Genomic DNA, 12781 nt, shown 5'->3' on the forward strand with positions numbered 1-12781 from the left:
GAGTTACCATCAGTTCAGTGAAACATCTGCACTTCTTCTAATGGCCACTCGAGGCAGCCTCCGACAGTGGGTCCATGCCCATAAACACCCACGTCAATGTTTCTGAGTGCACGGGAGAAATAAACCAACACTTACTGAAAAAATACAAGACTGAAAGTTTGCATGGTTAGGGGCGCGGCCTCTGTGACTGCCAGGTGGCGTAGCCGTGTGCTGAACTGGACTTTGGGAGCATTTTTAATTATGAATAATCTGGTCGTGTTATTACTGGTTACATCATCCCAGGATCAAACACAGGATCTGTGTCTCTACACTTACGGGTCGTTACTTCCAGTATTTAATCTTTTTGTGATTCTGAAAATTCTCATATGTGAATGGAAACTGCTGCTGGTCGGTCTGCAAATGGATTTACTGACATTCAAATAACAGCTGACATCGAGGCCTTTGCATACAGGGCAGTACTCATCCATTATTTTGCTCATCTTTAATAATTTACTATTATATATAATAGAGAACGCCCAACGTACAAGCTTGGAGGCTCTATAAGTGTGCAGATCTCATGAACTCATATTTTATTGAGAACAAAACAGAATAAAAAAATGAAGCATGTCAATAAAAATTCGAGCTCATTTTGAATGTGATGCCGTCAACACGTCTCTAAAAGTTGGACAGGTCCATGTTTCCATGCGCATCATTAACATCAGTGTGTAAACTGGGGCTGTTTCTCCATCGTGGCCACACGTGGCTTCTTCTCTGGGTGATGCAGCTTTAACCTGCAGGCAGACGCTGGTTTCTGGGAGCGTTCCTGAGCCGTGCACTGATCCTTTAATGCAGCGCTGCTGAAGGTCGCAGTTATCGGCCTCGTCCCTGCGTGCTGATGACCTCATGTAGATGATGACATGTTCACAGTGAGGAACATGATTCTGTTTGTACATGCAGTTTCTGACTTTTCCAACCTTTTGTTGCTGCCATCAAATCCAACATGAGCTCATGTTTTGTCACGACGCGCTCTTCACAGTTGCAGAACGAAACCTAAATTGTAGTGAAACCTCTTTTCTGTGAGCACTCAGGACGTCACAGCACCTCAGGCCGCTTTACAGCATCCTCCATTTGTGATTTTCCTCACCTTCAACCAGCTGCTGCTTCTAACCCCTGCAGCCTCCTGTTGGGCGTCTCACTAACGTCTGTGGGAGTTTGGAGCGCGTGCTGTCCTACAGACTTGCCTGAACAATCAGTCTGCATCAGCAGAAAGCTGCGGTTTTAAAAGCTGCCTGACTGAGAAACACTGAAGACTTGTTATCAATGCTGCCGTTGCTGTTTGGACAGGAAGTAGAATCCCTGAGACCGCCTCTGTGTGCCTGAGATGACCGTATGGGATGGCTGGATTAAAAAATAATCTCACCATGAAGAAGGTCATGGTGGAGCCTCCGTGGATGGTGCCGTACTGGATGTTGGTCTGGTCCGCCAGATCGTCCGGAGACTCGATGGGCGCCTCCATCCTCTGGACCGTGAGAAATGCTGCCAGGTTGGCCGTGTAGGACGAGATGATGATGAGGGTGAAAGCCCACCTGAGGGAGGAGAGACGAAGACCTTTATGTTTTTACCCTGCAGCACAGCCCCACTCTTCCCCCTCGCCTATCTTCATTAAGAGCTGAGAGCGGAAAACGCAGCAGAGAGACAGATGGAGGGCACTGCAGGAAACGTCAGGAGTTTTAGGTAAAAATCATCAACCTAAACATGAACTCGAGCTGCAGCAGAGACGAGCAGGACGCCTCTGCTGCAGAGGAAATGAGGCGGAAGTGATGAGCAAGGGAATTAGGGAGGGGGGAGAGAATTAAAGAGGAGGCAGAGAGGAAGGATGAAGCAGAGCAGAAACTAAATGAAAAGCAGTCCAGCAAATACAGGAAAACAGACTCGGGCTCTGGTGATTGGCTCGAGGCCGTGATTACTTCTAATGTGCTGTGTTTGCACAGAGCGCTGCGGGAAGTGGAAGACACACTCTGTGGTGTCAGCGGAGACGAGACCCACGACTGCGACGGATCTCGTTTCCATTTACAAAAAAAGAAAACACACAAAGAAATGTTTTAAAAGAGGAGCCGAGTTTCAGGGGAAACGCCAGAGCTACGCCGCCAACTCTGTGTTGGTCACCACACATCAGCAAGGCAGCTCCCCGAGCATGCTGGGTAAAAGGACCATGGCTTCATAAAGGTTTGAAGTTATATGAACTGAGTCAGAAAAGAGTTCAGCCCAGCGAGGAGCTGCATGTGCGCTTCAGCGTTTGCAGCAGAACGCCGTGATGGGTGCACAGCATCATTTTGACGGCTGCTGGTGGTTCACTGCCCCTCCTGCTCCAGCACCGCTCAGATGTGTCGTTTTATTCTTTTGAATATTTGTAATCTGTTGATGGAAGTTTTTAAATGACCTCAGGATTTTGCTCTGCAGATGTCTGCAGGCAAAGAGAGAGTCTGTGCTCGCAGTAAAGACCTGAGCACGTTTGTATCAGTGTACAGATGCTCTGCAGTGTTCACGTCTGCCCAGTGTAATCTGTAAGTGTGTGTGTGCGATGGTGTACCTCGTCCGTCTCGGCGGTGCGGCGTGTCGACCACACAAACTCCATGATGGCCACAAAGACGGCAATGATGAGGCCGCAAATCAGAACCACGAAGATCCCGCCGATGTTCTCCATGCCGAGCCCTGAAACGCAGCGACACATCACAGATCGATTCACCTACACCAGCCTGAGGACTGTTTCCAAACACAGCGTGCTCTCCATCAGCAACAACAGGCCAGGCTTAAAACAACTGATATTTTATGCCATTTAACCTGTTTGATGGCATAAAATGTGGAGTTGTTGGCGTGAGACGCCTCAGAAGGAGGAGACAAATACACAATAACAGCGAAGGCGGAGGACAAAGTCATTTGTTATTTTGTTATATCAATGAGGAAAAGACAGGCGGCACAGGAAAGGAGACGCCCGATAAAAACTTCCTGTTTACGTGTCATCGTGGTAAGGCTTCACTGACATGAGCGAGGAGCACAGTTGTGTCCTAGGCAGGAATCTTTCCATCAAACAGAAACAGGAAATGATGTTTTTACGTTAAATGATCACGTTACGATGACACTGACCTTTGGCCCTGTGGTCCTCCTCTTTGGGGCACTGTCCTCCCTCCCACCAGCGTCTCTTCAGGATCTCCAGCCTGTTGCTCTCCTGCAGCTGCAGTATTCCCAGAGTGATCTCGTCTCTATACGGAGAGCCTGACGAGGAGCAGAAGTCATATTCAGCATCTAAAGACACACATGAAACTACTCAACCTGGGCTAAATGACACTATACGAGCCTTACGATGTGTCTGCCGTCGATCTGAAAGGAGGTGGAAGAAAGGTAGGCTTCAGATGTCCTACGACATCCTTTGTAGGAGCCGCTCTAACCAGAACTCCGTAAAGGCAGCTAAAGCAGCTTTCCTATCAGACATTATTGAGACTAATAGCCACAACCCCCGAATGTTATTCAAAATTTTTAATTCAGTGATAAATCCCTGTCCGGACTCTTCGAGCTCGGCCTCTCAGGCTCTCTGTGAGCAATTTCTTAATCATTTTAGTGGAAAAGTTTTATTACTGAAGGCTTCACACTCTCACTCTCTTGTGCTGAATCCTGTTCTGGTTTTAGGATGCATGTCCACCTTTTCTCACTTTGAGAACCCTTGGGCTCCATATTTGAAAAATACAACATTTCTTATCCACTCTTTTGTGACGTCCAGGTTAGACTATTGCAATTCTCTCTACTGTGGTCTCCAATCCATCTCTATTTGAAAGCTGCAGCTCGTTCAAAATGCTGCAGCTCGCCTTCTTACTGGAGCTAGAAAATTGATCCTATACTCCAGCTCTTGTTGATCTACACGTTACCTATCAAATATCGCATTGAGTTTAAAGTTTTGCTACTCACTTTTAAAATCCTGAATAATATTGCGCCCAGTTACCTCACTGACCTCCTCAAGCTGCACACTCCTTGTCGTACATTAAGATCACCAACCTAAGTTTAGACTGAAGACCAGAGGCGACCCTTTGCTTCAGCTGCACCCAACCTTTGCAGCCTCCCTGCTTCTATTCGAGCCTCGGACTCTATCCAGTCCTTTAAATCCAGATTGAAAGCATACTTATTTAACCTGGCTGTCCTGACCAGTTAACACCCTTTTTACACTTTTTATTAAATGTATTATTTTATCATTCATTTCACTGCAGTTTTTATCTTCGTAGATATTTCGCACTCACGATTGACCTTCCCTCTGTGTTGAGGTTTGATGCCTATTTTATTTAGCTCTTCTGTTCTATTAATGCCTCCATCCTGTCTGTTAGTGCCCGATCTGTACTCTGTTATTGACTTATGTTGTTTCTCCGTATTACTGCGAAGCCTTCGGGATTTTAAATGTGCTATATAAATAAAACTGTATTGTATTGTACTTCCGAACAGGAAGTAGTTTCCTTCAGATGCACTCCTGGACACAGCCTGTATGCCATCACAGACGTACAGTTCACTGCAGTTTTATTTATAAAGCATCAAATCCTACCAACGGTCACCTCGGTGCTTTGAGGCACCACCAGAAACAATCGGACGACCGCCAACAGGCGTGTTTGTGAGCAGACTCAGACTGAGCTCACCCAATCTGATGCTGGATAAACGTGAGCTAAACCTTGGATCAAACCACCAACCCAAGACCGATCTAAGCCTCTGTCTGCCTGACACACACACCAGCTGTGGCCCTGAGTCCACTTTCAGCTTCCAGGCGTGTGATGTCTAACACTGTCCTGCACTGGTGAACTTTCAGAGCCTGCACAGATGATCAGAAGAGCCTGTGGATGGATGAAACTTTTTATGGGTTTATCTTGTTTATCGAATCATGTTTGCATGACCACACAAGACGAGGTCATCGTTCTGCACCACTTTCAGCGTCTGTGGATTTCTGTTTCACGTCTGTGGGAACCAACCAGGCTACACATAGCTGCACTCGGTGTCGCGGCGTCCTGATGCACTAAACTGGCTTTGAAGACGAGCTGCTGGCTGGTGTTCCTCTTTCAAAGGCAGCGAGACAAATCCAATCTTAGGTGGGCTGTGAATGAAAACAGAGGGCTGGTGCTAATGGCGGAGCTCACCTGCTCACCTGTTATCAGGTAAACGTGCTGATGTGGAGGCGGCGGCGCGCTCTGCGGGGTTTTTAACATGTTCTCATAAACAGCGACACAACGACAACGCGAGCAGTTGCACCTTTTATACAAATCGCCGCTGCTGTCCGCAGTCTCGTTTCCACCGGAGCTCCAGATGTGTTGGAGGCAGCGGGCGGCGACACCGGAGCTCTGGACGGGACCCTGAGGCACGATGTAATCCCCTAATCTCTCCAGACTGCAGGTTGTTTACTGAACAGACTCAGTAAAGATTTATTGACAGCTTGCAGGCTGACACTTATCAGCAGACACACACTAACTGAACCCTCCACACCGTCACTTCTGCTGTTTCTGCAGCCGTGGGTCAGCAGAGGTGGCTTTGATTGGCTTTAGGGACAATAGGCAAAGCATAGGCTGTAAACACAAGATGGACACAGCCTCTTTGACAGCTCTCACTACTTTGTTTTTCAGCTCGGTGCTCTACGCATTTGCTCTGATCCTCCTGCAGTTTTTTGCAGGTTGCAGGTTGGTGAAACTCTAAGCCGTCTCTGAGATACTCGTTTTATACTGGATCGTGTGATGGACCTGCTGTCAAATAACCTGATCAGCTGCTAATGTATTTACTCTGTTCCTTGTCGTGGTGACGGGGGAACCCGACCGAGCCCTGCAGCCACGCCGCCACAGCATTTTGGGTCTCTAGGGTCTCCCGGGCAAACAGCAGGGGCAGATTCAATCGAAATCCACAGACTGTGGGTGTGGAGCTCACCAATCCGGTCACATTTAACTGTGTCATGGTTCATCTGACACTTTAAACCTGCCCTGAGGCAAGAGATTGTTTGTTTTCATCATCAAACAAAAGGCAATAATTTAATAACAACAATAAACAGCTGCACTGGCACATGTTAATCTGTTTTTAAACTACAGCAGCCCAGTTCTACAGCAGTGTAATTTTTGACCACTGGATGGCAGTAGAGGCTTCTGTATGTTAGTCAATCCACAGTAGAGTGTCAGCAGTACCCCGCCTAAACAAAATCCACTCAGAGACAGAACTGGGCTGTGTCCCAATTAAGAGACCGCACGCTTGAAGTACGCATTTTAAGTGCGATTACGTCACCGCCACGCGACGACGGCTGTCCCAATTCGAAGTGTACTCCAAATGCGCCGTCGATTTCCCCAAATATCAAGCGTGGTCCGGTGCACGCTTCGTGGTCCCATATATCCCACAATTCATAGCGCGGCGGTGGGTGTGGATAATTTTGCCGCAAAATACAGCAGAAGGGAGCGGCCGAAGAGTGAACTGTCAAAAGTAAGTACTGAATACGATGTCACTTGAAGAACATTAAATAATTGCTGTTGGCCACATGTCAGCAGAGTTATGTGACATTAGTGATGTTTGTACTTTCAGCGTTAACTTGGTTTTAAAGCCTTTAAAATATACGCCGTTCAATAGTCGACCTTAATCTGACAGAGAATGTGATGATTTTGTGGATAATTAAAGTCAGTCATATATCCACAAACACAACAAGCTGAAAGTCAGTGATGCTGCTCGGTTTGCAGTCCTGAACATCACGGCACAAGCAGGATTCACTGCACTGTTAATGTTAGCTGTGTTATATTGCTGCCTCTGTTCGGTGGTGTCGAGCCAAACGCACTTTAACGTGTGTTTGAACGAGCTGACGGTTCACTCGTTAAGCTGAAAGAAAGATGCTTTAATCACAGCAGTCACACATGTGTCCACTGCACCATCTGGAACTCTTCTTGTTTACACTCGTAATAACACAAACACTAAATCCTGCTTCTCTGGTGCTGTTGTGTAGCAGTGTGTACACCTGAGACTGTCACCTGTCTGTCTGTCCTGCACTCTCTCTCTGTTTCTTTCTCTCTGATTGTGGAATAAAAGTATGAACATGTGTTTATAAGTTACACTTGTGTTTGAATCCTGCAGCTTATCACACATTTGTTTCTCTCGCCCAAACCAATGATCAATGTTTAAAGTTCGCTATTAAATATTTAAATCATATCAGATATAATTTATATAATCTGTCCCATCCGCCTCCCCTCACCCTTAATCGATAGATCAAAGGGCAGATGGCCCTTTCCTTACTCCTGATTCTTTTAGTGCGATCAGCTCGTCGCTGTGCTACAAACTCTTTGTCAGCTTTTTGCCGTGTGCCGTTTTGGCCGACAGCTCCTGCCGTACAGCCAAACTCTTGGTGTCGGCCATTAGAAAACTCCACCTTAAACTTTGAGAGAGGGAACGTAAAAATTAAACAAACTTCTGTGTTGTGATTCTCCTGCATGTAAAGTAAACGCCGCCGCCTCGATGCTCATGTGTTACCAGGCCGACGAGTGACGGCGGCTCTCCTGAAAGCTGCTCGTGTCTTTCTGTCACTAACTCTGCTAACTGTGTGTTAACCAGGATCACCTGAGCTGTCAGAGACCTCACTAACAGCAGGACAGAGTGATCCCAAGTTATTTAACACCAGCACTCAGCAGCAGGGGGCAGTCTACCTTGGCTTGTGGTACGCGGTTAGCCCCTCCCCCCTCCTCACCCAGAGGCATGCCGATGCCGTATCCTTTGGTGTCCAGCAGTCCTCCGATCTGCGTGAGGTTGCAGTTGAGGCTGCGGTAGTACTCGTTCATGGTGCTCTCCATCAGAAAGGCGTACTTGGAGTTGAGCACGCGGGCGATGCCCTCTTCTGTGCTCTTCACGAACACGCTGGGCTGCTTGGAGTACATGTAGTTCCACATCCGCTGGTACGTCTGGTACCGCGAGTTCTGCAGGAAGAGAAGGTGAAAGGACAGTTGTAGTGTCTGAACGTGTTCTATGGTCTGTGTTTGTACCACATGATGTGCGCTTACAGCATAAGCCTACTGTTTTTATTTGATTTGGTTGTTTCTGTGGTAAATGCACTTATATCCGGTGTCTCACTAAGAGCAGTCTGGCTCGAGTCCACTGGTTCCTGCTGAGGACAAATCTTTAAAAACACCTTAAAATATATATTTCACTTCTTTAAAAGGATCGATAGTTGCCTCAAACAGCTGGTGGTTGGTGCTGTGCTGAGAGCTACGCCCGAGTTACCATCAGTTCAGTGAAACATCTGCACTTCTTCTAATGGCCACTCGAGGCAGCCTCCGACAGTGGGTCCATGCCCATAAACACCCACGTCAATGTTTCTGAGTGCACGGGAGAAATAAACCAACACTTACTGAAAAAATACAAGACTGAAAGTTTGCATGGTTAGGGGCGTGGCCTCTGTGACTGCCAGGTGGCGTAGCCGTGTGCTGAACTGGACTTTGGGAGCATTTTTAATTATGAATAATCTGGTCGTGTTATTACTGGTTACATCATCCCAGGATCAAACACAGGATCTGTGTCTCTACACTTACGGGTCGTTACTTCCAGTATTTAATCTTTTTGTGATTCTGAAAATTCTCATATGTGAATGGAAACTGCTGCTGGTCGGTCTGCAAATGGATTTACTGACATTCAAATAACAGCTGACATCGAGGCCTTTGCATACAGGGCAGTACTCATCCATTATTTTGCTCATCTTTAATAATTTACTATTATATATAATAGAGAACGCCCAACGTACAAGCTTGGAGGCTCTATAAGTGTGCAGATCTCATGAACTCATATTTTATTGAGAACAAAACAGAATAAAAAAATGAAGCATGTCAATAAAAATTCGAGCTCATTTTGAATGTGATGCCGTCAACACGTCTCTAAAAGTTGGACAGGTCCATGTTTCCATGCGCATCATTAACATCAGTGTGTAAACTGGGGCTGTTTCTCCATCGTGGCCACACGTGGCTTCTTCTCTGGGTGATGCAGCTTTAACCTGCAGGCAGACGCTGGTTTCTGGGAGCGTTCCTGAGCCGTGCACTGATCCTTTAATGCAGCGCTGCTGAAGGTCGCAGTTATCGGCCTCGTCCCTGCGTGCTGATGACCTCATGTAGATGATGACATGTTCACAGTGAGGAACATGATTCTGTTTGTACATGCAGTTTCTGACTTTTCCAACCTTTTGTTGCTGTCATCAAATCCAACATGAGCTCATGTTTTGTCACGACGCGCTCTTCACAGTTGCAGAACGAAACCTAAATTGTAGTGAAACCTCTTTTCTGTGAGCACTCAGGACGTCACAGCACCTCAGGCCGCTTTACAGCATCCTCCATTTGTGATTTTCCTCACCTTCAACCAGCTGCTGCTTCTAACCCCTGCAGCCTCCTGTTGGGCGTCTCACTAACGTCTGTGGGAGTTTGGAGCGCGTGCTGTCCTACAGACTTGCCTGAACAATCAGTCTGCATCAGCAGAAAGCTGCGGTTTTAAAAGCTGCCTGACTGAGAAACACTGAAGACTTGTTATCAATGCTGCCGTTGCTGTTTGGACAGGAAGTAGAATCCCTGAGACCGCCTCTGTGTGCCTGAGATGACCGTATGGGATGGCTGGATTAAAAAATAATCTCACCATGAAGAAGGTCATGGTGGAGCCTCCGTGGATGGTGCCGTACTGGATGTTGGTCTGGTCCGCCAGATCGTCCGGAGACTCGATGGGCGCCTCCATCCTCTGGACCGTGAGAAATGCTGCCAGGTTAGCCGTGTAGGACGAGATGATGATGAGGGTGAAAGCCCACCTGAGGGAGGAGAGACGAAGACCTTTATGTTTTTACCCTGCAGCACAGCCCCACTCTTCCCCCTCGCCTATCTTCATTAAGAGCTGAGAGCGGAAAACGCAGCAGAGAGACAGATGGAGGGCACTGCAGGAAACGTCAGGAGTTTTAGGTAAAAATCATCAACCTAAACATGAACTCGAGCTGCAGCAGAGACGAGCAGGACGCCTCTGCTGCAGAGGAAATGAGGCGGAAGTGATGAGCAAGGGAATTAGGGAGGGGGGAGAGAATTAAAGAGGAGGCAGAGAGGAAGGATGAAGCAGAGCAGAAACTAAATGAAAAGCAGTCCAGCAAATACAGGAAAACAGACTCGGGCTCTGGTGATTGGCTCGAGGCCGTGATTACTTCTAATGTGCTGTGTTTGCACAGAGCGCTGCGGGAAGTGGAAGACACACTCTGTGGTGTCAGCGGAGACGAGACCCACGACTGCGACGGATCTCGTTTCCATTTACAAAAAAAGAAAACACACAAAGAAATGTTTTAAAAGAGTAGCCGAGTTTCAGGGGAAACGCCAGAGCTACGCCGCCAACTTCTGGTGTTTGCGTCACCACATATCAAGCAGCTCCCCGATCATTCTCGAAAAAGTTGTCGCCGCCCAGCTTCATTTACATCTCAATGACCATAATCTCTATGAACAATTTCAATCTGGTTTCCGCCCCAATCATAGCACAGAAACTGCTCTGTTAAGGATTACCAATGACCTTCTGATGGCAGCTGATTCTGGTCTCCTATCCATCCTCATCCTTCTTGATCTTAGTGCGGCGTTTGATACCATTTCTCACAATATTCTCCTGAACCGGTTAGCTTCCATTGGTATTAGTCATACCCCACTTACCTGGTTTACCTCCTATCTCTCAGACCGCACTCAGTTTATCCAACTTAAATCCCATTCTTCAGCTCTCTATCCTGTTTCTGCTGGTGTGCCCCAGGGTTCAGTATTGGGGCCTCTTTTATTCATTATTTATATGCTTCCTCTTGGTTATATATTCCGAAAATATAATATAAATTTTCACTGTTATGCCGATGACACCCAGCTCTACCTTTCTTCTAAACCCAATTCATCCCTCCCACCTACCTCCCTCTCAGACTGTCTTATTGAGATTAGATCCTGGTTCTCCTCCAATTTCCTCAAACTTAACAGTAATAAAACTGAAGTTTTACTTGTTGGTACACCATCTATCTTAACCAAATCCCACAGCTTTTCCATTAACGTTGAAAATTCTCCCACCCTTCCCTCCCCTCAGGTTAAGAGTTTGGGTGTCATACTTGATAATACTCTTTCATTCCAGTCTCACATTAATTACATAACACGGTCTGCTTACTTCCATTTACGTAATATTCACCGACTCCGTCCCTTCCTTACCTCCCCATGCTGCTGCCATCCTTGTCCATAGTCTTATTACATCCCGTATTGATTACTGTAATTCCCTCCTATTTGGTCTCCCTAAAAGGTCCCTTCATAAACTCCAACTTCTTCAAAATTCTGCAGCTCGGGTCATAACTTGCACTCCGTTAAGTGCTCATATTACCCCAGTTCTTCAGCAGCTTCACTGGTTGCCCATAGAAGCCAGGATAAATTTTAAAATCTTACTTCTTGCATACAAGTGTATCCATAAATCTGCTCCTTCATATTTGTGTGACCTGCTCCATATCACCACTGTTTCCCGCACTCTCAGATCATCATCTGCTATTCATCTTACTGTTCCGTCATCACACCTTATCACTATGGGGAACAGAGCTTTCAGTCGCTCTGCTCCTCGGCTCTGGAACTCTCTTCCTCCTGCACTAAGAAATATTGACTCCCTCTCCGTATTTAAGACACAGCTCAAAACACATCTGTTTAAACTGGCTTATTCGCTTTAATGCTGATTTTATCTGTTGTCACGCTCTGTTTTGTAATTTTAACTTATTTTATGTATTTTATGACTATTGTTCCTTTTATTAATTGTGTTTTTTGTAAGGTGACCCCTCAAATAAAATGTATTATTATTATTATTATTATAATAATAAAAGGACCATGGCTTCATAAAGGTTTGAGGTTATATGAACTGAGTCAGAAAAGAGTTCAGCCCAGCGAGGAGCTGCATGTGCGCTTCAGCGTTTGCAGCAGAACGCCGTGATGGGTGCACAGCAGGAGCTGCAGGAAATGACCCCGGGTCCTGAGGAATCTGAGATTATTAGACGCTGCGAGAGGGAAACTACAAACGTGATCGCGTTTAAGCTAAGCTCCCTCTGACGGCCTCTTTGCTTCCACTCTGCCTGAATATGCAGCGTGAACAGCGCAGCGAGCCACTCGTGAGTCTTTCTAAGGCTAAGTGCCAGACGAGGCTGAGAGCTGTGAGAGGAAAGATGCTGATGGCCTCTCCAGTCCCTCCAGTATCACTCCACCATCTGTCTGACTGCAGCTACTGGGACTGAGGGAGAGTCAGGGGTGGGGAAGTACTGACATACTTTGATTTGGTCAAAGTACAGATGCAGCAGTGCAGAAATACTCGGTTCTACACAGAAAAAAACTCACAACACAAAATGTTTCTGGCAAAGTAACGACACACATTTTGATTTTGTAGTCAGACGGTTACAGGCTGGCTCACCTGCTTTATTCTGACAAGCTGCACCTCCATCAGGGAGGGTGAGGGCGAGTCAGAGAGAGCGAGGGGGTGAGGCGAGTCAGAGAGAGAGAGGGGGTGAGGCGCGAGTCGAGGGGGTGAGGGGTTCAGGGGGGGGTGTGGAGGGACAGTCCAGAGAGAGAGGGGGTGAGGGCGAGTCAGAGAACGGACGAGGGTGAGGGCGAGTCAGTAGAGAGACGATGGGGGGTGAAAAGGGGCGAGTTCACAAGAGAGAGAGGGGGGTGAGGGCGAGTCAGGAGAGAGGGGTGGGAGGGCGAGCCGGCGGGGGTGAGGGCGAGTCAGAGGGGGCGTCCGAGAGTTTGGTAACGAATCATTCTGATCTGAA

General features: G+C 47.1%; 1 protein-coding gene across 2 annotated transcripts in view; it reads right to left on the minus strand.

The window, feature by feature from the left end:
* Window positions 1-12781, minus strand: part of LOC102301729 (glutamate receptor ionotropic, kainate 5) — a 213033-nt gene that overhangs the window by 1567 nt on the left and 198685 nt on the right. For both annotated transcript variants that reach the window (XM_042213460.1, XM_042213459.1), the window contains exons 17-20: window positions 9628-9793; window positions 7706-7931; window positions 3124-3252; window positions 2570-2691 (exon numbers count right to left, since the gene is read on the minus strand). In XM_042213460.1, coding sequence (XP_042069394.1) covers window positions 2570-2691; window positions 3124-3252; window positions 7706-7931; window positions 9628-9793 — 643 coding nt within the window. The remainder of the gene's footprint in view (window positions 1-2569; window positions 2692-3123; window positions 3253-7705; window positions 7932-9627; window positions 9794-12781) is intronic.

This window comes from Haplochromis burtoni, unplaced genomic scaffold (genome assembly GCF_018398535.1).
Source record: "Haplochromis burtoni strain Fernald_Lab_line unplaced genomic scaffold, NCSU_Asbu1 Contig_444, whole genome shotgun sequence".
NCBI lineage: Eukaryota > Metazoa > Chordata > Actinopteri > Cichliformes > Cichlidae > Haplochromis > Haplochromis burtoni.